General features: G+C 34.3%; 1 protein-coding gene across 2 annotated transcripts; it reads right to left on the bottom strand.

Moving 5' to 3' along the window:
* Positions 1–2,258: 2,258 nt before the first annotated feature.
* On the bottom strand, positions 2,259–26,371 carry LOC111149031 (glucosamine-6-phosphate deaminase 2). Of its 2 annotated transcripts, none has more exons than XM_022505920.1 (7): positions 26,232–26,371; positions 22,902–23,062; positions 19,389–19,490; positions 17,718–17,900; positions 12,249–12,433; positions 8,544–8,718; positions 2,259–3,284 (listed from the first exon to the last, which is right to left on the bottom strand). In XM_022505920.1, exons 2-7 carry the CDS (start codon positions 23,023–23,025, stop codon positions 3,223–3,225), a joined length of 831 nt encoding a protein of 276 aa, XP_022361628.1. In that variant the 5' UTR covers positions 23,026–23,062; positions 26,232–26,371; the 3' UTR covers positions 2,259–3,222. The 2 variants fall into 2 exon arrangements, with proteins under 2 accessions (XP_022361628.1, XP_022361629.1); XM_022505921.1 differs by lacking the exon at positions 26,232–26,371 and adding an exon at positions 25,621–25,672.
* Between the last annotated feature and the right edge of the window lie 599 nt (positions 26,372–26,970).

Raw genomic sequence — 26,970 nt, 5'->3', positions numbered from 1 at the left:
GGTTTCACATTTCTGTTCCACCACTCGCTAGAGCAAGGTAAATTATTACTTACCTTCTCTGTTTACTCTTTAGTGAAGTCAGGATTATGCTGTTATTTACCTCCATAGGTGGTTGTGAAGATTGTATCATATAGTATGTTTAAAATACTCAGTGTATGACACAGTAGTGTTTAGTGAATCTTAACTATTTTGTTTTCATGCACATTTTTTCTTACACTGAACGACCCCATAATTAAGATTCTATCTAATTCAAGTCTATGATATTTTCAGAATCACCTAAGTATCAGTTTGTTTAGCTGGATAAATTTAGATTTATAGCAGTCAGTTATTAAATAAAGTCAGTAGCTTTCTAGCTGAACATGTGCTGTCTAGTTTTTGTTAAAATTTTTATAAATGAAACAGTTTAATACACATCTAAATTAAAATAAGGGTAGGGGCTTATTAACATGCATTGGGTGCAAAGCAATAGGTGTTTGGTGTTAGCAGTAGCTGTTATTAATAGCAATTTTAGTAATTATTGTCTAGATTTCATAGTTGAGACAAAGCTTTAGTTAACTTGATGTCACACAGCCAGTAAATGGCTGTCATGCTTCAAAGCATGTGTTCTTACCTCCATTCACCGTTAGTGAACAAACTAGAGGGCAACTTGTATTACAGTAAGATACTTTAGCCATTGAATTTTGTTCTGTACCTTGAATGAACTAAATGAGGTAAATGTCTTTTAGGGATAAGACTATCAATGTATTTTATACTAGGATTATTACATAATGAGGTAATTCTAACTATAAGGTAGTGGGATTTACTTAAAATTGTGTATAGAAGTTAATTAACCTGTGACTTTGTCCTACTTATATCATCTGCTCAGGTATCTTCCCTGTCCTCTCTAGCTGTAATAGAACAGTTGAAATATGAGGTTCCATAATACTTGTATTTTGAGTAGTATATTTGAAACTAGAAGAGCATTTACATATAATTTCTAAATGTTCTGTTCTACCATTATTATCAGGTGAAAGTTACAGGTTGGTACCTGGCACAAAGTATGCACCATGTGTCTACCATTTAATATTTGTGCTTTATTAGTATGTGTATAATTTAGACACATTTAGTTCTCTTCCTTTAAGCAGTATTAGTAGTAGTGATAAAAGTATTTTTCAAATTTTTTAGTATAAGCGTAAGTTCTCTCCCCTGACCATTCTCCCAAACAGATGATTTTCATGATACGGAGTTGTGTGCCTTCTAAGTATATTCCCCAGAGGACCTTAACATTTTTGCAAACATTACAATCATTTAAATATGAGTATTAGAATGGCCACCATTTATTGAGTATATGACAGCCACTGAGCTGAGCTCCATAGGCATTTCCTCAATCTATACAACAGTTGAGGTACAGGTACTATTACCACCTTATCGTAAGGGCTGGCAGCTCAGACTTATACGTGCCGGTGTCAGTAGTTGACAGAGCTGGAATTCAAACAGTGGTTTCCTTATCCAAACCCTACCAATTTTTAGCTGCCATGCTTTATTGCCTTGTGGATATCTAATAGGCTTCTTTGTTCTTTAATAGCAGCTTAGCCTTTGAGTTAGGGAGTTAGAGTGGCCAGAAATCAGTCTGCTGAGGGGCTTGAGTACATGAGCTTGACTCAAACTAGTCCCCTAAAATCAAGGGCAGTGATAGATCTTCTAAATTGTGTTTCACCTAGCACATTTAAAGCACAGAAATAACAAGTTGAATCATGCACCAAAACAGTTATCTTTAGCGTTTTCACTATAATACTATCACTTTCTAAGATAGGGTGGTTTGTAGTAACACAGTACTTTATTACCAGATGTGTGACTGGAAGATGATATGACTTACTAGTCATTTAAGGACCATGTGTATCACTCAAGGCAATTATAACTACATTATTTGGAATTTAAGGAACATATTTTATACAAACAGTTTTATTTACTTTTATTTATTTTTTGCTGTTTTTATTTTAAGGAACTTAATTATAAATACGTTTCAGTCACATTTCTATTAAGTAGTTATGTAAGTAATGCTTCTCCGTGATGGGCTTATACGATGCAAAATATGCTGAAGAAATGGGAGAATTTTTTACTCCCCACTGAGCAACTACTAAATTATAGGTAGAATTATTGTCTTTTAACTTAAATCTCCTAAATTCCTGATGGCAACAAACAAAAAGTAAATGCAGAATCAATACTACTACTAATGTTGGAATATCTCAAATGCATGTAGTCAGTTTTACTTCTGGAAATAAAATTTAGATAACCTTTATTTATTATAAGCTTTATTTGAGTTAAAGATAGAAAACAATATACTTTTATTTGCAATTTAATGATGCAAGTTAATGGCAATTTTAAGTTTACAGTAATTCCTTTATAAATATTTCATCATGTTATCCTTTTAGACATGTAAGTCAGGAATAAAGCTAATCATTTATGAATTTAACAATAATCAGAAAATTGTCTTCAAAAGAATTTCTTTAAGTGCGTTGCTAGGTATAAAGTTCATAATTGCCAAAATACTTATATTAAAAGCATGAACCCAAGTCATTAAATAAAAATAAGAGCACATTTGTAAAAAAGTGCTATAGAAGGTGGTGCACAAAAATCATGCACTTATACATACTTTCCAAAAGGACGTAAACTGTACTTTTAGGCACTGGCATCTCTTCAGATTCTCTGTTCCAATATATAGCAGGACTTTTGATGTCCAAATGCTACTGCAGAAAGATGACTAAGGCAACCACGTGCAGAAAAGCTTGTGTGTAATGCACAGGAAATACAAAGATTACATTCCAAAAGTAAAGGTTTGCAATGATTGATATCTGAAAGGCTTGGAGTGTCTTTATATGATTAAAAAATAAAACTCTGAGAATGCCACCAGATTCATATGAATAATATTTGATGTATAGATTCTTCATATTTAAAATGACTTGAAAGTTTTAAACAGACATTTCATTTCTGTGATGTTTTACAGAGTGGCTGTGTGGCTTCTGTACTTTATAATAAACAGCTATTTTTGACAGCCAACTACTTCTAAACCTTAGTATAAAATGGACACATTCTAAATCTGGAATGTTTAACATATAGATATTGGACTTCAAAAATGACAGTCTTCAAAAAATCCCCATGTTTTATAATATTGCATAGCTGAAAATTCATCTACTACTTATAAAAGTGTTCTGTTCATTCAAGTAGAATTTGCTCCAATCTCCTTCAATTTCCTTCTTTCATACTGTATAGTGGATCCACAAGTTTATTGTGCACATGCATTAAACCTTAAAGAAAAAAAAGCACAATTCTAGTTTTATTTTTAATTTTGAATTATCTCATTTACCTTAGAAAACAAGAATTTATAAGATACCATAAGTATGCTGGTTCCCATCTGATACAAAATAGTTAAGTTTTATTGAAAAATGTATTTTAAATAGAAATGTTTCGTAAGGTTTGGTTGTACTACCTAGCAAATAGCAATTTACAATTATTTATGAAGCTGTAGATATTGAGTACAAATTCCTTTGGAGTAGCAGCAGTTCTTGCCTTCAAAGCTTCAATATGGCAAAATAACAGATCTCAATACTGACGTGGTTAATACATTTTAATTTTATCCTATAAAGCTGTTGAGTTCGATCCTCTGGCACTTCTCTACCAGACTTCAGCCCAGGAACTCAGAGAACTGTTGTTAAACTGGGATAGTTAAGTTCTCCGAAGTATTATCCTATCCGTTCATCTGGCAAATTATTTTCCACGATTTTGACATGTATTTACAATTGGGGTGATAACAAACTATACTGAAGGAGGTTAGTCAAAAAATCCAAGGTGCCATTAAAAAGTTGAGGACTCCATACTTAAACATAACCAAAGTTTTAAACTTCAAATGCGAAAAATGTAGAGCAGTCAATACTGAATCATTTCTGACTCCCAAACTGATGCCACCTGGAAGCTGCCCGCCTGGCAGCAATCAAGTACAGCCCCAACCTTAGGATGTAATAGAGCTAGAGAAGGTTCAAGGAGTCCTTGACTCTCCCATGTTAATATACAAATTTGTGTCTGCAAGTGTGTGTGCATGTGTGCGTTCTTTCCTGAGGGCGGTCTCTTCACCAGATTATCATAGTGGTCCGTGACCCAAAAGAGGTGAACCCTGGTTTTCCTTTGCGCTCTTAACCTCTACATTCCCGTTTGCTTTCAAAGTATAATCTAGCCCAGGGTTTCTGGCTGGCTAAGTTGAAGCGCATGCGACTCGATTTTGGGTTTGTAAATTCAAGCCCCGTGTTGTGTGTAGAGATTACTAAGAATACATACATACATACAATCTAGTCCCATTTTATCAATATACTTCAACTGTTCTCTAGTCTATTAATGGGAACTTGTTCTGCTCCTGTTAGCTCTTCCTTGTAGCTGTGCTGTTAGAAATTATGCTGTTTCCTCCCAATATGAGAGCTACTACCCATTCTCTAGGGCTTTCCACTCTATCAACTCAAAGTTTTCTTCAACTACGATTTAACTCTTGCTCTTTATTTAATATCCTTTGGGCTTCATAGGGTGACTTACGTCATTTAATGCTTAGACGGTGGTAGTTTCATAGACTTGTGTTCTCCCATCCATCTACCTGTCCCAACTACCTACCCACAATTTATCAAATGCCCCCAATGTACCAGGCACACTTCCAGATGCTGAAATAATGCAGTGAACAAAATCTAAGTCCCTACCTTTGTGGAGCTTTTATTTTAATGAAATATATTACATTTTATTTTCTCAAATCACTTAATATGCCAACTTTTTATGATGGTGAGTCAACTACTTTCAGAAAGAGATACTTCTTAGACTTTTTTTTTTTTTTTTTTTTTTTAAACTAACACCATGCAAGAGATTATGTACTTGAAGGCATTTTGTCCTGTTTTCTTGGCTGATGACACTAACTGGAAAATATAATTTTTATTTACCAAAAATATACATTAAAGGGTAATTTTTATAGTGCAGAAGAAGTATTTGCTAAAGAAAACTATTTACCAGATGGTTATCTCTAAACAGAACCAATCCTATTTAAAGCAGGATTTAACTGAGAAGTTTAATCCATTTCAACAACCAGAATGTAAGGAGCAGTAAAATAGGAAAGTGGAGAAACTCAGGAGAGGGGACAACAAAAACAGTGGTAATTTTAGCCACTCCGTTTAGAAGATGTAACCTCTTATGGAGAAGCAGCTGCAATTAATAGGATCATTCTACTTGATACAATTCATCTATCACTCACTCACAGCTTTAATCATGGAAATAATACATCAGAGCTTGAAAACACAAAATATCAGAATAAACATTAAAAATTCAACTCTAAAATTTAACTATACATTGGCTATAACTTCTACATATAAGGCTATTTCCAAACTAGAAATGCATTTTGGATGATACATAAAGAATTTATTATGACTTAAGGTAAAACTGACAATTTTTTATACAAGATTTTGATAGAAACAAATCATGGCTACTTAAATCATTAACAGAAAAAAATAAATTCTGAGTACTAAGATGTATAAACTTCCTAACATACTGCCAGAAGAAGTTAAATGTCATAGATTCTAAATGTCAATTTTATGGTTTTGACTCAATCTGAACTCATTCAATCAAGCTACTGAGGAGGACTTACAAAGGTTGAAACAAACAAAAAAAATGTTCACCATAATGATGAGGTCTTGAAAATATATTCTCAAGGACATAAAACAAAGGCTTTATATAAAATCAGCAAAAACAAAAAAATTAGAAAAAAACATTGAATGCTAGACTGTTTTCCTGTGATTTACTTGTATCTTCCAAAGGTATATACTGAAATGAACTTCCACTTGCTAATGGTTTTTATTGTTTTCGATGCAGTTGACCTAGATTTTCTTTAGGACCTAAATATTTAGAGCCCTTGTATGTACATTTTAGTGATGGCAGAAGAAAGGGTAGTAATGTGACAGAAATCTGAAGAATTACAGAAGGTAACTACAGGATACATATCCTTCAGTACATCTTAAAGTGATAAAATAACTCAATGAGAATATGGCAAAATATAAAACTATACTTATAATACATGTAAGTTTATGAATATTCACTTCTACCCTGTATTAAAATACCTTACTGTAAAATGAGGTCTGCATACAGCCCAGAATAATATCTCAATTCCATTTTTCTCCATATTAATGGGAGGCACTCTGAGGCTGATACCCTGAACCTCTCCAGAAATATATACAGATGCATAGTAGAATATACAATGTCCTCAAAAGAGCAGTGCAGCGATTCTCTCTTCAATAGTCTATACTTCAAAATGTTTCAGAAAAGTTTAGAATCTGGATAGATGAATTAAAGAACAAAATACATGTTATCACCTACGTCTCTTGTGTTTTAAATGCTCTTTAACCTATGTCTATACCTTTTTGGAAGCAATTATTATGGTATGAAAGCAATGCAACGAACAGAAATATGATAAAGATAGCCAGAGTTTTATTCCTCTTCTATGAAGCAGTATCAACAGTGGACAAAAGCCCAGATGCCAGATAAGCCTGATTTCACTTACCCAGCTCTGCCCACATATGAGCCCTATGACTTTGGGTAACTTAACATCTCTATTAAGCGTGTTAGCTCATCTGTAAATAGGATTTTAAGAATACCCACTTCACTGAATTGTGAGAATTAAGTAAATGAAGTATAATGTATTTTGAGTAATGCGTGGTCATACAAGTACTGGCTATTATTAAGTATCTTATTAAATATTTACTTCACTAAAATGTAAACATTACAAAAGTAACTGACAACATCTGATAAGCATAAGGGTCTACCTAAGGATTGCTGGTACCAGAACATGGGAATGTTAAATAAATCTCTGGCATTAAAATATGTGGATAATAGGGATTCCTTCTATTAATTTTTTCAATGAATCTAGTATTTGTAATAAAATGAAAGACTACATGGAAATATATGGGTAAAACTTCATACAAGGGCTCTTATTCACAACTCATCATAGATCTTTCTCTTTTACCTGCCAACTTATTTAAAAACTTGACAATATTTCAGTTTAATTTGATACTTTTGTGGCTTGGTAAAAAATAATTTTTGATAAAAATATAAATGACTGGAAATAATCTAAGCATTTAACAGTAAGGAAAGATTTAAGTAAATTATGATACATCTACTTATAAAGCCATTAAAAATGCTTTTGAAGAACAGGGAAATAGGAAAGTGCTCACAACAGCTAAGTGCAAATAAAGAACTTATAGTTATTATAGTTATAGTAGGATCAAAATTTTGATTGTTCACAATTCATTAAACTTCATTTGTGATTCATCTTCAAGATTTTTGCCACATTCACACCATTTACATGAACTATGAGTTAAAGATTTCCTTTAAATTAACATAATTTAAAATCATATACTATTATCTCATGAATGAGATGCTGAAGACTGTAAGACACATTATTTTACATACCATTAAGAAAAAATGCTACCAGGTAACTGATAATGACCAATTTTAAACACATCCCAATTTTAGTCAAGATAGATGTGAAAAAAGATGTGTCTCAGAGGCAGTAAAATATGGTAACTTCTTTATCTCTGTCAATACTGATACTCATGGAATATAGGTTTGATCAGTTTAGTGTATTTTTTCTAATACATGTTAAATAAACACCTAGTAACTAGAGTAAAAAGATTAAAAATACATATTCATGTAATATCAACAGTACACATACTATACACACTATGAATTACGGATATATATACATATAGAACCTATATATATATATATATATATATGAGCAGTTCTATAGTATTTCCATATCAGCTATATGAAATACAAGTACTTTATAAAGAGCACCTATTTATACAGGTTGTTATGTGTGTGTATCTATATGTGGAATTCACTCTTAAGCAGGGAATGGTTTCTAAATAGTCAAATTTTCCTTAAAAATCTCTTAAATCACCCATTACATCAAGCACATGGGGTTTCAAATATACAACCTGGTACGGTAAGGCTTGAGAATTACTGAACTAGACTGCAGAAGAGTCAAAAGAACAAGCTACATACAAAAGTGTGGGCAGTCAAACCCCTGCTTACTTGCAGAGTTCATTCCACACTGCTCTGACACTGAACCGTTATTAATTGGTGTATGGGAATAATTTGAAATTGTGGGTGACCCAACTTATAAGCTGATTAGATTCTAAACCATAGCTTGGTGAGGAAGGTGGGACAGGGAAACAAAGAAAAGAACATTGTAACATATGTGTATTTCCTTTTGGATTATTTAATCTTATATATACAATATGAAAGTAAAATATTTTATATTTTATTAAATTTTGGATTTCAAGAAAAAAATAGGAAACTACTCTGAAAGCTACTATTATTTGAGATGAGATTTTTCTTTTCCTTAAAAAGAACTGGCTACTGTGTTGGCAAAATGCTGGTCTCAATAGGCACAGAGCAGGATGTAACTCCACAGTCTACTAAGTTTTAATTGTCATCTACAATTGGACATTCTCACAGTCTGCTTCTGAAATTTCAATGCTCACCTTTAAAGTATTTCACAGTTTTAACTCTTAATTCTAAAGTAGCATCTTCGTCACACACAAAAATAGTTCGAGGATGCTGCTGAAAAGCAGAAACAGTCCACATGTGATTTACTCCTTCTTCTATCGCTTTGTAGAGAGCGAATGCCTTGTGTGCACCTGTTATGAGGATCATTACCTGAAAAGTCATGACCATGACATGTTAATTAATTCTTAAAATTTGTTTCAAATGACTAAAAAAGCTCTTTTTTTTTTTTAAAAGAAAGATGTTAGCACGAATATTCTTCTCGAAGGTAAAATAAAAATAGCTACATATTTCTTCACAGTTCGAGGTATTTATTTTTGTTCTTCAAGGTAAAAGGCAAGCATTAAGTAATTCTCTTCTGGTTTAAGAAAATAAAATAGTATCTTCTTATGAAGTGTTACTGAATAAACCATAAATGCAGGTTCTTATTAATACATTAGATACTGATGTGCAGAAGTGACCAGGAAAATGAAAAAAAGGAAAGAAAAGGGCTGTTTTGCAAAAGCAGAACTGAGGGTCAACAAAGAATTTACATAACCAGGAATGATATACCAAACTGCTCTAATCCAATCAACACAGCAGATATTACTTTGAAAGTTAGAGAAAGAAGCCTGAAGACTATTTATGAAACAGATGTTATCAAAGTTGTCTTGACACAAACCCTAGATTTAAAGAAGGATTAGGGATCTACTTAAATGTAAGAACAGCCCTTTAAGCACACAAGACAAAGAATACCCTCACGAACTAATAGAAAATCCAAGCTCTTGGTCCCAAATTCCTAAAAGCCTGCAATTCAGAGAACATGCGCAAATCTAAGTATATATATATCAGAATGAATCTTTACCATTTTTGTGATTGAGAAGAGGTTTGCAATAATCCTTGAAAAAAATGGATATATAGATTTAATAGGCAGTAATGATGGAGGGCGGGATCCTTATTTACCTCTAAGTTATCTGTTAAATGGTTGGGATTTGGTGACTAATGAGATATAAAGAAACCGAGAATGGACACATTTCAAGCTCAGATAATTTTCATGGTGAGTGCTGCTATTCAGCAAGGCAGGGAATATTCAGAGGAAAGACAAATTTCATGAAGGATAAATTTAATTTTTGGACAGCTTAAATATAGGGCGTCTAAATATCAAGATGTCAGCTGGAAGTTGGAAATACAAAATGGGCAGCTTCAGAAGGAGTACAAGATAAAGATACATTATTATCACTGTATTAAGAGTACTTTACCTTTTTGGAATAGTGATAAAACTAAAAAAAAAAAAAAAAGTCATGCCCCAAAGCATGCAGAGTGAATATGCAGCTCCAGAATGAAACCCTCGGGAACAGCAATATTCAAAAGGGAGATGAAGAAGAAAAGCTTGAGAAGGAGACTGAGAAGAAATGCTCAGAAAGTAAGAGGACTAATGGCAGAGTTTTATGATGGGAGGCATGGTCAACAGCAGTAGGTGATGAAAAGAGACCCAGTAGGGTAAGACCTACAGAGAAGATGCCAGTGTTAGCAATGAAGAAATCATTACTGACCTTGGTGATTTTCAGTAAGGTAGCAAAATCAAAAGCAGATTTTAAAATTTTTTGGTTTTTCCTATGTCACCTTAAGAATAAATATCTGAAGTATTATATGTAACAATTTTAAAGATGTTGCAATAGTAGAAAATGATTTGTTTTCTCTTGAAATTACCTTTAAAATATATGACATTATCTTTAAATATACCTCAGTAAAAACAAATTTCAATCCTTTGAAGGTAATTTAGACTTTGGCAAAGAGCCAAAAGTCAACAAAAATCAGATTGGATGGTTCAGGTAAATGATGAAGCTGTCGACAGAATTTTGTCTGACATGAATTATGAACATAATTCATTCACACTATTCCCAATATTAAATACCTATTATATGACAGGCAGTGTAAGGTGCTAGATATACATGACCTATAAACTCACAGAGATTGTAAATTAATGAGAAAAAAGATATTAAACCAGAAAACATACAAGAACAATCAGAAATTGTGAAAAGTGCTACAAAGGAAAAGAACAGAGTGGTCTAAGAGAAAATATAAGTAACTTTGACTATAAGAATTATGGTCAAGAAAGGGAGTTCTGAAAGTTGAAAACCGAAAAGTGCCATTTTAGCTAAGCAGAGTCTGGAAAAATAGAGCATTTCACACGTACCATCAGCGTAAAAGCCTCAAGCCCAGGAAAGAGTGATAAAGTAGTGATTGGTGTGGTTCCTTATCTAGTTGGTAATTCCCAAGTCTTAAGGGAACCTATAATGACTTCCAGGGTGTCACTTCCAAGGTGTGTACAGAAGGTCCTTGTTAACAGAGCTGCCCAACTGTGAAGCTCTTCCTGACACACTAACCACTTAGAAATTGGTTTACTATTCATATGTACTTTTCATCTAACAATAGCATTTTCCCCACACATTGATTCAAAATTTTATTAAGTGTATTTGTTCTTAACGAAACTAAAATTGAAGAACAGCCCACATCACCGTTCAAACCACTGGCAAATAAAAATCTGTATAGATTAAGCTCCTTACAATGAAAGATAGGAAAATCACTAAGTATGATGACATGATACTTGTTTCCAAAGAATGATGTAAAAGAGCACACTAAGGCCCCTGAGAAAATAATTAAGTCCTAAAATAGTTTTGCCATAATAATTTTCTCTGTAATCATGCTGGGAGTGAGTACTGTGAGGTGAGTGGCATCATAAAATTTTGTTGGAAAAACCAAATGGAAAAAAAAAAAATCAGTATTTTAATAACTCTCTGTTCACTCTAAGAATTAGCTTGTTACAACTTAAATCTTGTTAAATGTAAGAAATCTATTTGTATAACTTTCAGTTTCGTATTTTAGAAATACAATTGCTCTAAAATCTTTCTCAACTTAATTACTACGAATTTCAACTCGTGAAAGTTCTTCACATAGTGATGATTTTTAGATGAAAAACCAAACATTCTGAATGACAGTTCTATTTGTATGTTCAAGTCTAGACATATTTACATTAAGATCCATTTCTTATTCATCATAATTTGTCTATGTGCTTTCCTCTGAACCTCTCCCATCTTGTTATCAGGAAGGAATGGAGTTTCCATGTAACAACCACTGATAATCATGAGCAAACTATAATTTGTTCTGTTTTTCTCAGGGAAGGAAATGAAAGCCCAATTAAAAATTTAAAAATTAGGCCGGATCTATTCAGACTATTTGCCTTCTTACGTATACCAAATTTGGAACAGGTTCAGCCTCCGATGGGTTCTTTTTCTGCTGGAAACTAACTGGCTATCTTCCCACAGTCAAGAAGTACTTGACACTAAATTATCCTGAGCTTCCAAAAATAGTTTAGTGTTAATCAGCATTGCATCTTTGTTACAACAGACCTTTCACCAGACCATTTCACTTAATAACAGACCATTTGATCAGTATGATTTTAGAAACTCAAACTGTGAAGAAGCAGACAATGTAGCAGTATTCCAGAAGGGGTGGTGCCTGATTCTTAGTTTACATAAGCTCCAGAAGACTTGACTTAGTTGGATTCTCAACATGGCAATGAGACTGACAGAAGTCACTGAAAGCTAAATAACAATTTACGTAGTGAATAAGATGTAGCCAAAATTATCTGGTGCCATAATTCCTCCAAAATCTACAGACATCAAAGAACATTGAATTCTTACTTCTCTTGCATCCATCACTGTCCCCACACCAACTGTTAGAGCCATAGTTGGCACCTTCGACAAATCTCCATCAAAATATTTAGCATTTGCCAAAATGGTGTCCATTGCTAGAGTCTTTAATCTTGTCCTTGATACTAAACTGGATCCTGGCTCATTGAAAGCGATATGACCATCTGGACCAATTCCTTTTAAAAGAAGTATACACACACATAGACACATAAAGTAAGATTTCTCAACATTCAACTTGTTTTTAAGAGAAAACAGTCATAAACAGGCTCACCTTGTTTTATAGGATAGCTGAATTTCTAATGCTGTATTAAAATATTTGTTCCTGTATTTGACTCAACAAGTATTTCAATATATTCCATACACCTAGCACAGAGCTAGCATTATTGTAACAACAGTAGAATTTAGCATATTAGCTTGTATTAGCACACTTCACAGTTTATAAAGTATTTTCACATCTCAACACATATATTTAACAATCTTATGAGATAATCTTATTAGGAATATTTATTTCCCTCCTCTCCTCAAGCTTTCTTTGAGCTCAAAAGGAAACTCAGACATGCATGGAAAATATATGACTGCTCAAGGTAACAATTTAGTAAATACTGTGACAAAACTCAAATCCAAATCTTCTGATGCCTAACCCAGTGGTTTCTATGGTCAACCCTTTAACCTGCCTGGTTCTAGTCTAGATGGTGCAATTAACTACTGGACCTCCCTGTAGTAGAGCTTCCTCACTTACAAAAATGTCTAGATTGGACCATACAGGGCAGTAGTTTTCTTCAGACGTGTTGACTACAGCCTACTAGAAGAAATATATTTGACACTGCAATCTAGCACACATATACACACATGCATATGTAATTAAAAACAAGAACTGCATGAAAACAATACTTACCCTGCTAGGAGTCATTCTATTTCATTAGCAAAACGTACAAAAGGGAAATGCAGAAAGTGAATGACTATAAGTCATGGCCTAATAATGGGTGACCACCACAACCTGAAAATACTCCTTTAAAGAGACATACTGCCAGCTCTAATATTCTAGGACTGCCTCTAAAATGTAGATAAAAATATGATATTCCTTATTTGAATGAAACTGGAAGTAAATCTTTTTTTTAAAATGAAGAATCTTTCCATGGCATGAATAAATCAAGTTTTACGTATGTGTACCCTACTAGCTAGTCAGACTTCTCACAACCTCCATGAAAAAATAAACCCACAAGTTCTGAGTCGAAATACCTGTTACATTTATACTCTACATTTTACTTTAATGATAAATATATGTATTTTATTGACTCTTAACCTATAATTCAAACCAATTTCTCCCAGATTACAACAAAGTAAAATATGACAAAGAATAACCTGGTTTTGATGGAACAAAGAAGAAATGAAAATCTTAGGGAGCAAATATAAGCTACCAAAGCACCACATTCTAGGAATTTTTAATGTGGTGACATAATGTCTGACCTACATATAGTTAATATGTATGGATCCTTCCATTAGCATACATATACCTGCCTATAAATGTAAGTTTTAAATTACAGAAATGCATTTCTCTCTACATTTGTAAAACTATATAGTTTCTCCTCCTAAAGTATACATCTGTGTAAATATTTGTATTTCTCTATGTGTATATAAGGAGAAAAGGCTGGAACCAGGAATATAAAAGTTCCAGAAAAAATATGAAGTCCTTAAGGATCAACATTAGTGTTCTAACTAGTATTGTGGGTCATACAAAAGAGTACAGTAAGACTGAATTATCAGCAGTGGTTCATGGTAATATATTTCCTTACTGACTATAAGTAGCCTTTAGAAATTTGAGCTTTCTGATATAAATGTTCTAAAAGCATTCAGAATGTTTCACAAAGCTTTACAAAACTTAAAAAAAAATAATCATGAGATCTAAAAACCACGTCGCATTCTCATTCAGTCTTTAAGTCTAAACTAATATATTTATACCTTTATGAAACATCTCTAAAACCTGAGTCTGGATTACAGGCCTTCTCTGTCTTCCTACAGTTCTGTGGGGTAGAATGCAAATTTCATTGCAATAAGGACTTGCTCTTAATTACTATACCCTTACCTCTTAGAACAATACATCAGATAGGAGGCCCTCAATAAATAATGGCTGAAAAAAGGAACAGATGGTTACTATTCTTTGGTATGCTCAGTATAGTTTCTCTCTCTTCCTTCTACCTTGGTCTGCCCCCCTCACAATGCGGGGAGGGGAGCTTTATCTACTCCGTATCTCTCTGAGTCAAGATGATTGTGGTCTACTGATAAAATACTTGTCCCAAGCTGAAACAGAATTTCTCTCAAAAAATTCTGAACCTTGCACAAGGGTGCAGAAAAGAAGGAAGGCATCTACAGCTGAGGTATCTGATGACAGCATTGCAGGAGAGTATCTATAAGCTCCTGCTTTGGAAATTTGAGGCTCCTTGGTTCTTGTTCTTCCACAGACTTGGCTGTTTCAACTCTTCTAACAATTCTGCAAGTTAGCCCAGAGTCATTCCAGTTAATTCACTTTTGGTCCCAAAGTAGATTACAATTACTTGCAAACCAAAGATTCTAATCATGTACCCAAAAGAAAGGGTTAAAAGTAGTACCTTAAGATAATTTTAAAGTTAGTAATATCTTTAGATTTTATCTACAAAATTTCGTATTTGTGTATTTTATTGCTGGAGGTGGGTCAGGGATTGCATGACACACTTTACTCTTTAACAATTGTATTGTCACAGGGAGAATAACAACTTTTGGCAGTATATATTTCCTTTCTCTTTTCTACATAGGAAAAGGAATTCGTGTTCTATTTCCCAGGAGTAAGACACGAGGGATTCATAGTCTTGAGGTCCTCATTCTACTATTCCCAGTTTAGAGGGGAAGGATAGGAAACTCCATTTTGGCCTCAAGCCCAACCTGAAACCTCTAATCCAACTTTACCTTTAATAAGGCTGATATTTTGATCCCATTTGGCTCAGTTCTTAGTGTTTTTATTAACCAACAAACCCTGGAACAAAAGAAGGGTAAGTGGTAAGACCCAAATACCAAGCCTCATCTTGAAAATCTAATAACAAACCTAGATCAACAAAGGCAAAGAATCAAATGAGATTCTTTCATGAGTATACATCCAATAATAGGGTACCCCAAATAGGAAAAAGTTCAAAGATAATGCAATAAGCTAACCCTTCTCCCCCCTATCCACAGAGTAATTATGTCCTTTGGATGGTAAATATAAAATGGCAGACTGTGGATCATGACATGACTACAGTGAAGATATTAATGGAAGAGGTAAGGAAATCTTATTTATTGACTGATTAACTGATTGGTTGGTCAGAAGAGAATGTCTACAGGAAGCTTAAGACAAAAATTGGTTAGAAAACAAAGTAAAGTTCTTTCTAGTAGTAAGAGTCAGTGATACACATACATAATTAAAATTTATGCTCCATCTGTTTCAAAGGGAAAAAAGACCTATAGTGAGGAAATACACCAAAAAACTTAAGCTAAAAAGAAATGAGAAATGACTTAAAGCTATAGGAAAAGAAGAAAGTTCTATGAGAAATCTTTGAGAAGGGATATTCAGGCTTAAACACATTATTTAGCTGTAAGTACTTTCTAGAAAGCAGACAAAGGGAGAAAATGGAGTTAAGAGTTTTTAGGTCCCCCCCCACCCCCTGTAAATTCTGTAAATTTTATTTTCTGGCATGGGATCCCCAAGGGATTTGTCACATGGATCCTTACGTAAGCCAATTAAATTAACAGGAAAAAAAAGGATATTCAAATGAAGAAGTAAAAAAGATATTTTTCATTAAGTTATTTTAAATAATGAACCTCTATTAGCTCCATGCCTTTTTGTATAATGGTAAAGGAGTGAAAATATTTCTTGATATAACTAAAATACAGACACATTAGGTATAATTACATTACAGTAATTAGGTATACATTATAGTAATTCTACTTGATTCTGGTATGGAGAAAACCTAAAGAATGCATGGGTAGTGCATTTCTTAAACATTCTCAAATACGGATTGCCATAGCCTTGATATTGGCAACTACAAATAGTAATTATTTCAGAATTAAACAGTATCGACAAAACTGGAATACAAATGTTTTCCAGGAATACTGAAGCAATATTAGCAAATTTTATTTCAAACACAGGTAAGTTTCTATTATGAAAAGCAAAACAGTCTAGCTTGGATTCTTGCTCAGATAAAAACCATCCCACCTACGAAAGAAAGTAAATGATACTGGCTCTATTAGGTAGAGAAAAGAATTTCTTCAAAGAAAAAAATCTTAATCTCACTGGATACCCTTAAAGGTAATTCAGTAAAAAAGCAATAAATTCAATGAACTAAGGAACAATTAAGAGAAGACTGAAGTAACACTTAATGGAGTACCAATTACACACCAAGCATTTTACATGTTCTAACATGGTAAATTCTTCCAAGTTTTGGAATGGTTAATAGTCATGCCTGTTTTACAAATAACTTAGTTTTACTGAATTTCAATAAACTTCCCAAGGTCATACAAGTTATAAGTGACCAAAACAGAATGCGAATTCATGTCTGACTGTAATATCCAATCTTCCCTAATGGCAATCAACCACTGCAACCATACCTGGCCACCTCAACCATCAGTCAGCCTCAATTCAGCACTAGTGAAGATCTAATTCATGTACTTTTAAGCAGTCTTTTAATAAATTAAATATAAGATATATCTGGCGAACTAAATTTAGAGCTTTAGTACATTTAGTTGAATAATAAAAGCTTTAGCAAAAAGCATTTTGGTTTCAATTTAGTTGATGTTATATTTTTATGGTAATTAATTAGCTGTCTCAGGCTTCATAATGACAACAGAAAACCATATTGTCGTTACAAAGAAAGAAACTTCCTATTTTCAATGGTACATTATGAACACACAAATGCATGTAGATATATATACACATTTTAAGTGGAATTTAGCCAATTAAGCATTTATTCATGTGGAGTTTACAAAGACAGTTATATAGCTTAGTTCACATTACTAAAGGGTGATGGTAAAGTCTTACTTCTTAACTAATTTTTTTTAGTGAGCTGAAGCAATTTAAGCAATCAATACAGAAATGCTAAAATCCATGTGTTCCACATGCAAACTTTTGTCAGAGATTCAACTTTGTAATCTGGTAAGAAAGCGGGGTTGGAAATTTAAAGAAAGCATAAAAGATAAGAATTATCATTTAGGAAAAAAACATCACTCATTTTGTAAGATGCGGTAAACCGTTAATTCTAAAGACATAAAAGTTTAGCAGGCATTGGAACTTATTTCTCAAGACATAATTTAAACAATTCTAACTTGCAACCTTAATATTATCTTTTGATGAAAATAAAATAAAAACCAGTAGCTGAATAAATGGGTATTATAGACAGTTACAGGTGTTCCCTACATTACACAAAGGTAAGAAAAACGACAAAATGTTTTACTTACCTCCAACAAAAAGGTCAATTCCTCCGGCTTCTTTTATTTTCTTTTCAAAAGCATCACATTCTGCTTGTAAATCTGCAGCATTCCCATCAAGGATATGAGCATTCTTAGGATCTATATCAATATGCTTAAAAAAGTTATTCCACATATAAGAATGGTAGCTTTCAGGATGATTTCTGGGAAGTCCTAAATAAAATGTTAATAAATATAAATGTAAGTACTTCCAGGAATAAATCCAAACTTTACTTTTCTGATTAGGCCATAAATGCTATTTAAAATATATAACCTTCCTATTCCATATCCAATGGATATCCAAATTAAATCCAATTTAAAGACTTTTTTTTTTTTTAAGATTTTATTTATTTATTTGACAGACATATCACAAGTAGGCAGAGAGAAAGGAGGAAGCAGGCTCCCTGCCAAGCAGAGAGCCTGATGCGGGGCTCGATCCCAGGACCCTGGGATCATTACCTAAACCGGGAAAAAAAAAAAAAAAAAAAAAGGCAGAGGCTTTAACCCACTGAGCTACCCAGGCACCCCTAAAAAGAAATTTTTATGTGAAATATGTGATCATTACATGCCAGATGCTATTTTAATCACCTTACATGTATGTATTAATTCAAATAATTTAGAGAACATCTATGGAATTACTTTTATCATTCTCATATTATAAATAACAAAAGCACAGAAATGTTAACTTACCCAAGGTCACCTGGCTCATAGAAGGACTGCAACTCAAACAAAGAAGTCTAGTTCACATGCATTTCATCACTCCTCCATTTCTCAAGCACACGAACTTCCACCAATGGAACTGATTTATGTGTTAATTTCAACATAAATTAATTGGCCATATATCTGAAATGTTGGTCAGTGTTTCTGACCTATTTCTCTTACATGCATGCAAAGTATATCAAATCACAATTCTTTGGCTATCACTTAGGCTACCATTAAAAATGTATTCCTGGGGTGCCTGGGTGGCTCAGTGCATTAAGCCTCTGCCTTTGGCTCAGGTCATGATCCCAGGGTCCTGGGATGGAGCCCCACATCGGACTCTGCTCAGCAGGGAGCCTGCTTCCCCCTCTCTTTCTCTGCCTGCTATTCTGCCTACTTGTGATCTCTCTGTCAAATAAATAAATAAAATTTTTTTTAAAAAAATGTATTCCTATGTTCAAAGTTTAAAACAAGAGTTTATTCGCATCATACATCTTTTCTGTTAAGCAAGTTAACAATCAATATGACATAAAAGCTTCATAGCCACAATTATAAATATGCTTATATTTGAAAAATCTTTATTTTACTAATTACTTTTACATATGTGGTACTCTATTCCCACAACAACACTGGTTTTAACTTTGCCTTAAGGGAAAAAAAAGAAAGAACTGTGAGGTACTGGCTCAAAGTTGCATAATTGGTAAGTGGCAGAGCCCAAGAATGAAAACAAATCTTCTGATTTCTAGTCCCAAATTCCTCCAGGATATTGTGTTGGCATCATAAAAATACAGTATTTTTAAAAATATAAACTCCCAACCTCATCACAAGGCAGTACATCATCTTCTAGAAATAATCATATTACATTCAAAACATAAATGCAAATAATATACTAATTCTTAGACAATATTCATTTTATTTAAAATATAACACATCCAAATAATATATTCAAATAATGTAGCTTACCTACATATTCATCCATGTTAAAGGTCTTTACATATTTAAAAGAAAGGTCTCCATTTTTGTGATATTCTATTAGTTTTTTATAACATCCTAAAGGTGTACTCCCTAAAAAGAAAGAAATTCCATTTTCTAACATAACATGAAAAATCTATTTTTTAAAAGGTTATATTTACTTTACTCTCTTAATGATATTCTCTATCTTTAATTTACAAGGGAAACAATAATTTAAATACACATTCAATTAACAAATGTATTTTGAATCATATATACATTTGCAAAGTACCCTGAAATCTTAGTAAATTAGAATTTGCTGAATAAAACTGGAAATCTGTCAATAGAAATTATAGTTAGAAAATTATTCTAGAGTTGTTCACTATTTGGAATTAATGTTGTATATCCCAAGCTTAGAAACTTCTAAAAAGCACATTTGAATTAAAAGAAAAATAAACACCTCACCTTTTGAGAAAAAGCTTTTTTTCAGGATTTGTATCATATAAAACAAATATAAAAAGGTCAAGCTGACCATTTAATGCAATCAAAAGGGAAACCACAGCTAAATTTAAATATTGCCTCTACTTTCAAAATAGACTCAGAAATTGGCAAAGACTCTTTGATGAACATTTTTAACATTAGCCTTTATGATTTTTTTTTCTAATTTTATTTTTTATAAACATATAATATATTTTTATCCCCAGGGTACAGGTCTGTGAATCGCCAGGTTTACACACTTCACAGCCTTCATGATTTTAACTGGAGGTTCTGTTTCCTATTTTGTGTTATCTTTAGCATGTATCAGCTAAAATGTATAAAGTAAAATGACCCCTGGGAAATGGGATTTTGGCTTTGGATCCTTCATCTGAGTTCCTGATTTTAATGGTTTTATAAATGTGATTCTTTTACATGTTTTATGAAACTAAAATCAGTTTGATAGTGCTTCTTGACATAGCACAAAAAAAATTAATAAATTTATCCACTTGAAGACGGCTTCCGTTTTCAAATCTGTTGTATTTTTTCATTTTAACTAAAAACTGGAAGGTTAGCTTGACTGCATTCTTAACAAGTGATCTGGCCCTCCCAGTGCTGACTGAAGTATTGATTAATTCCTAATTATATCCGCCATCACAAAACAAAACATCTGCACACAAAATTTCTACTCAAGTGGCAGACAGAAGTATGACAGAACTAAACAGTCTTTGGCAAAAAAAAAAAACAAAACAAAAAAACCAGGAAATTCCATGGTAGTAAAAAGATTGCCTTTTATCTGAGATAAAAGAATAATACAAGTGGTTATAAATACTAAATATAGGTTCAGAGAAGACTAAAAGAGTTTCTTAAAGCTAATGCAAACATACTGTTTTTTTTTTTTTTAAAGATTTTATTTATTTGACAGACAGATCACAAGTAGGCAGAGAGAGAGGGGGAAGCAGACTCCCCGCAGAGCAGAGAGCCGATGCGGGGCTCGATCCCAGGAACCTGGGATCATAACCTGAGCCGAAAGCAGAGGCTTTAACCCACTGAGCCACCCAGGCGCCCCAAACATACTGTTTTAAATTGTAATCAATAATTTATACAAATTTTACAATTCCATCTCAAAGAACTATAGCCCATATAATATGTGTATGTTTACCATGTGCTAAATGCTATACACCAGTATTTTTATACATCAGCTCATGTAAATCTCACAACCCTGGGAAACTGGTATTATCTTTCCCATTTTGAGAATGAAGAACTGGGTCCAAAAGATTAAGGAATTTGCCAAATCATATGGTAATGAAGGCAGAGATTCAAGAGATTCTGTCTGGTTCCACAGCTCATGTAGTTTTCATTATATAACATACTAGCAACATGAGTCAAAGTAAAGCCACCAAGGCCAGTTCTATTCTTTGAACTACAAGTAGTCTAATCTTCCTATCATGACTCAGAGTAAGAGAATCAGGGAATAAGTTTGGGAGGCAAGAAGCACGCAGGCCCTTACATGTGAAGCTTGTTAAGATCACATCAATAAGCACTGAAAAGATTGCCCAGACACTGTGCTTGGTGGAGGGATGATTACAATATGAGATGCTATACACAATTACAGAAATTTATGTTCAAACTTCAAAAGCAAGGAGGAGAGAGCATGATTAATACTATCAATGGTCAATGAAGGAGGCAAGTGGAAAATGTCAACAAAGGTTTTCCAAGATATGTCACTGGCAGGTGTATTATGAGCAGTTAAATTATCCAAAAATAAGCAAAACTTGTCAATTTAAAAACACGAAATAATGTTTAGAACTGCCTGAATTCATAACTTTGAAGACTTTCTGCCCCCAAGCTAATATTGTTTATTTCTACGTCATATTTAAGACAGCGTGATCAAAGCAGCTAGCCGGTTGCAGCCCAGGTTTACAGTATGCAGACTGATACAGAGGCCAAGTCCAACCACTTGGGTTCATGTATCAAAAATGTGGGTGTTGAGGGCTCCAGTCTGGTGTATGCAATTTTTAAAAATCCCTCTTTGTCATTCTCACAAGACTGACTGCCCTAGACAAAAAGACAAAGAGCAAGATAATAACTTGAGCTAAACAATACCTTTCATGGAAATTAGGTGGAAAAAAGTATGACTGTAGCTTTTACATAGTTAGCACATATGGTGCAAGGAGCAGAAGGAAAAAAATACTGTTTAATTAAGACACACTTATGGGAAGTTTAAATTTATATGGTATTTACACTATACAAGGGAGTGGCATAAACACTGCTTTACTGAGCCTCAAACCACATTATTGGCCATTATTATCCTTATCTTTTTTAAAGGTAAGGAAAGCAAAGATTATGGAGGTAGAATAAATGCCTTGCAGTCACCGAGAAAATGATAGCTCTGATTCCATGTCCAATAATCTTTCCTGTGGAAGTCAACAATATCAAGTTAAGTGCCATGAGATCAATGACGCCACTTGGTTAATTTTTAAGAAATACCTTAACAGGGAACTAAATACAATAAAAGATGTAATTCATATTTATGTTTACTCTGTCATGATGACATACCAGTCTTCAATTTTTCAGTCATAATACTTCTATAATAAAAAGAAAATAAACATAGAAATTATTAAAGGCTAATAAGGTAATAAAGTGTATGAGGCAGGGGAGGTGAAACCAAGGCAAGAGAACATACTTCAGGCATTAGAAAGGCTAATCTACTAATTGATTAAATGAATAATGAAAGTAACATCCTTAATAAAACAACAGATGACTAGATAAAGGTACAAAAATATTATGACCATCACTCAAGTCAGGATATTTCCTTTTGCATTTTGGAGTGGTAAGTGATATATAATTTTAATACAAAAAAAAAACCAAAAAAACAAAACAGTAATGAAACACAGATACCAGATAGTTATATATGTGTTTCTGGCTTTATATACTAAAATGTTCAATAAGTGATATGGCAAGAAATAAAGGGGAAACATATTTTACTAAAGGAAACTCTTCCATCCCATGATTTTAAGTATCTAAAATGGAACAAAAATGGTATGTTACCTGTTGGTAAGCCCAATGTAAAGTATCTGTCCTGTCCAGGTTTGAACTGAATGATGCGATTACAGATGTATTTGGCTGCCCATTCACTAGCCAAGTCATAGTTATCAAGAATTACAAGCCTCATTATGGTGATGCACAGGTTCCAGGACAAGAATTCAAACCTGAGAAAATTCCATTGTAGAGCACTTTAAGTAATTTACAGACATGCAAACACAAGTGTATTAAAACTGATGACTTTAAAAAGGACATTATTTAAGAAAGACATACTTATATACAAATACAACTTATACTTTTAAAATAGTAATAGCCTTTCTTGTTTGAACAGACCCTGGGTTCTGAGCAGTGGCTTACATAATTTAAGTACATACAACAATCTTCTGAAGTAAATATAACACCTACTTTTAGATGAGGAGAAGTCACATAATTTGACTGAGGTCACACAGTTACTAAATGAGAAAGCCAGAAATCACATCAAAGCAAACTTAAAGTTTTTATGACACCACAGTACACTGTCTTGACAGGGATGTTATATAAAGCAACATAAAACAAACCTAAAGGCAAACAAAGCAGTACTCATTTCTTGAATGCAAGTTAAAAGTAGTAAAGAATACTTAGCATCCTTTGGGTTACTTGCTAAAAATCCAGAACTCTCCCTATAAATACTGTAAAAACCAAACCTCCCTTTTGTTAAATGTTTTTGTCACTTTTCATAAATTTCTTTCAGTATAGAAAGGTATTAGAGGGAAAAAAAAAATCAACCCAAATCCTACACTCAGAAATAAAAACTATTATTATTAGTAAACAACATTCTAGATGTCTATCTAATGTGCACACATATAAGTAGAATGTATAGAAATTTTCAACAGTGAGATCACACTAGACATGCTGTTTTATAATAAAAAGCATAACATGTAATTCTTCCTGAATTTAACAAAAGAAAAAGTGAACTAACACTGCTGATCTCTGAAGAAAAAGAAAAATTCTTCATAAAAAGCAATTTTGGTTCCTAAAAGAGTACTTTAAGGTTAAGACAAAATATTTCACAAATATTAAGAGATCAGAGTCATTTAAAAACTATAATTCCATTTTACACAATGTGGATTGACCTACTACCACGACTCACAACCCCTGATTTCTGTAAAATGTATTATTTTTATACTGACAAGATTTATAACATTTACACTGTATTCTAGAACCATAATTTCCATATTTTAATTCTTAGTTTCATACTTAGATGGATCACCCATACCAATCCTTTTACAAATGGCTTCAGCAGTCCCAAATTCCCATACACTTTACATACAAAATTAAGTCAAATTCTTGAAATTAATGGGAATCATAGGTCTTATTACAATGAATATATGAAACCCAAATGATATCCTTAAGAATACAACGATTTAGAATTCTGGCATAACAAGAAATTATGATCACCATGATTTAAAATTCTGGCACAGTAACAATAGACAAATAGCTTTTACAGACAATAATTTACATAGTAAGTCATAAATTCACTCCAACATAAATGGACTTGACCTCTATTTAAATTCATTAATGAACTAATGCCAGAAACAATTTCAAAATTATACCAAGAATCAGAAACACTTCCTGGCCATGAAGAAACAGACTTAATTATAACAAATATGGCCAGCAAGAGATATACTTACTTCTAACAAGAATATTCAGCAAACTGATTATTGATAAAAAGAAAAAAGAAAAAAAAACTGTAAGGTAAGGAGGAAGAGGATTAGAATTTTCCAAGTGCCTTCTGTCTTCTGGGCACGCTCTTTTTCTCAATTCAACACACTTTTGAGGGCCTATTAAATGCCAAGCGCTAAGTTCTGTAGTCACAAAAATGATTAAGATTGGGGCCTTGTTAGTAAGGGCTTAGAATCCTCGAATACTCTCTGGGGTAGAAATTAACATCTTCGGGGACACCTGGGTGGCTCAGTGGGTTAAAGCCTCTGCCTTCCGCTCAGGTCATGATCCCCGGGTCCTAGGACCCAGCCCCACATCAGGCTCTCTGCTCCATGGGGAGCCTGCTTCCTCCTCTCTCTCTCTGCCTGCCTCTCTGCCTACTTGTGATCTCTGTCTGTCAAATAAATAAAATCTTAAAAAAAAAAAATTAACTCTTCATTTGTCAGATATAGAAAACTGCAACTCAGGACTTTATTGCTAAAGTTATAAAGCTATTAATGGTAGAGGGTCTACCTGACTGAAAGACCTATGCTCCACATGTGCCTTAAAAAAAGCACCTAGGATACTTGCTAAAGATAGAGATTCCCAGGCCCCTCTCATTGGACATCAAGTCTTTCAACAAATGTGAAATGGGATCCAAGGCATCCGCACTTTCATAAATATCTTAGATGATTATTACGATCCGGTTAAATTTCGAAAACACCACCACAGGAAGAGATTTCACTGCAAAGAAGTTAAGTCTCTCAGATCAGGTACAGGCAAGTTTTGTTTGTTTTAAACTCCGAGAACACAGACTTCGTTACGAAAGTCTCAAATGAATCATCCTAGGCAAAGTTAAGCAGAATGTTTTGGTCACACTTATTCAGATTAAAAAACGTGTTTTTGCTAATCTTCATGGATTCAAAGTGGGGTGGCTCTGGGCAATTCTCTGGCATCACAACCAAAGAGCACTCACAAAAAATGACACTGCACCACCCCCCCCCCCCCCCACCAAGCCCCGTCCCAATTCCCTCAATTCCCTCACCTTCCTCTGGTGCTGATTCATTCTGAATGTGCATTAACTTGGAGAATGGGCAGCTGAATACCAATCTCAGAACTCTGGAGCAGGATGGGAACTTGCACACGACTTAGCTTGCAGTCAATCTACAATCTACACTGGCATCTGAACTTCAGAATCCCTGCTTTGAGCCTTTTTTCTACACCACACCTCAAAATGTCTCTCAAGTGCAGGGCAGGGGAGCCGCATCTCTGCGAGCAGCGAGAAGCCACGGAGAAAGGCTGTGGTCCCTGCCCAGAAGGCCAGGGCTGCAAACCCACCTCAACTCCGTGGCTGCTGGCCCCAATCACTCCGCAAACCACAACGAACTACAACAAATGCGGACGACTGTTACTGATTTTTAACAAACGTCAGGAGAACGCCTCCAAAACAGAGGAAGGAATAGGTAGCCGCTCCCTCAGGCCCCGTTTCGAAGGGCACCAGCAGCCACACGTCACCCTTCGCCCCGCCTCGAAGCTCCCAGGACCCCAATCTGCCCCAGCCGCACGTCCCCATTTCGGCACAAAGGCCACCCTAGGGGGCAATGACCAATCCGTTCCCCGCCCGACTCCCCTTCTTGGTCCCCACCCCGGACTCACCTGCCGACCCAACGACACTTCCGATGTTGGAACAGCGGAAACAACAAGAACCCAGCAACCCCGAGCGACCCCAGCCGGCGTGCGGAGCGTGAAGCCCAAACACCCGGATGTAAACCCAAGGCACAGAAGGGACGGCGGCGCAGCCCGCGGCTACTGCGCGTGCGCATACCCCTAGCACTCTAGGCATGGGCTCTGCGGAGATTCTTAGAATTCTGTGAGGCAGCATCTCTTTCTTACACCGGAGTTTCCAGTTCCTGGGCCATCACCTTGCCGCTACTCTTTTTATCAACTCTCAAAGGTTGAATTGAGGTAGATTCTCTGGGTTTATGAAATTTAGTATGTAGGACTGCCGTGCTCATACATAAGCATTACTTAAATTGTTCCTTATAATAGCAGTACGAATTCATCTTTATCTCTAAGCTATTGAACGTTTACTCCGCGCGCACAGCTATTCAGTGTTTCCTAAGTGCCTTTTATCAATAAACTAATCAAAGTTAAGTTTGTTACGTGCTGCAGAAAAGCAAAGTGTAAACCCTGGGAAGCCTTGGAGTGGCTCACTAGGAATAAACCTAGAAGGACACTGTAGGGCAGAATTCTTCCTCTAGTCCTCACCGTCTTCCAGCTGGCCTAAGAATTCAATTTTCATGACCTAGATTAACAGGAGGAAAAAAACACAAAGGTGTTTTTGTTTGTTTGTTTGTTTGTTTTTATCCATGCATAGAAAACCAATAACATATTC

This window comes from Enhydra lutris, unplaced genomic scaffold, assembly GCF_002288905.1.
Source record: "Enhydra lutris kenyoni isolate GAN:26980312 unplaced genomic scaffold, ASM228890v2 scaffoldscaffold21, whole genome shotgun sequence".
Classification (NCBI taxonomy): domain Eukaryota; kingdom Metazoa; phylum Chordata; class Mammalia; order Carnivora; family Mustelidae; genus Enhydra; species Enhydra lutris.
Note: the sequence above shows the minus strand (reverse complement) of the source record. Positions and strands in the feature narration are given on the sequence as shown.

Coding starts and splice junctions, on each gene's coding strand:
- LOC111149031 (XM_022505920.1), bottom strand. CDS start 23,025: ATGAGGCTTGTAATTCTTGATAACTATGACTTGGCTAGTGAATGGGCA. Junction 17,901..19,388: donor TAACATGGATGAATATGTAG/GTAAGCTACATT, acceptor CATTTTATTTAG/GACTTCCCAGAAATCATCCT. Junction 12,434..17,717: donor AATTGACCTTTTTGTTGGAG/GTAAGTAAAACA, acceptor TTCTTTTAAAAG/GAATTGGTCCAGATGGTCAT.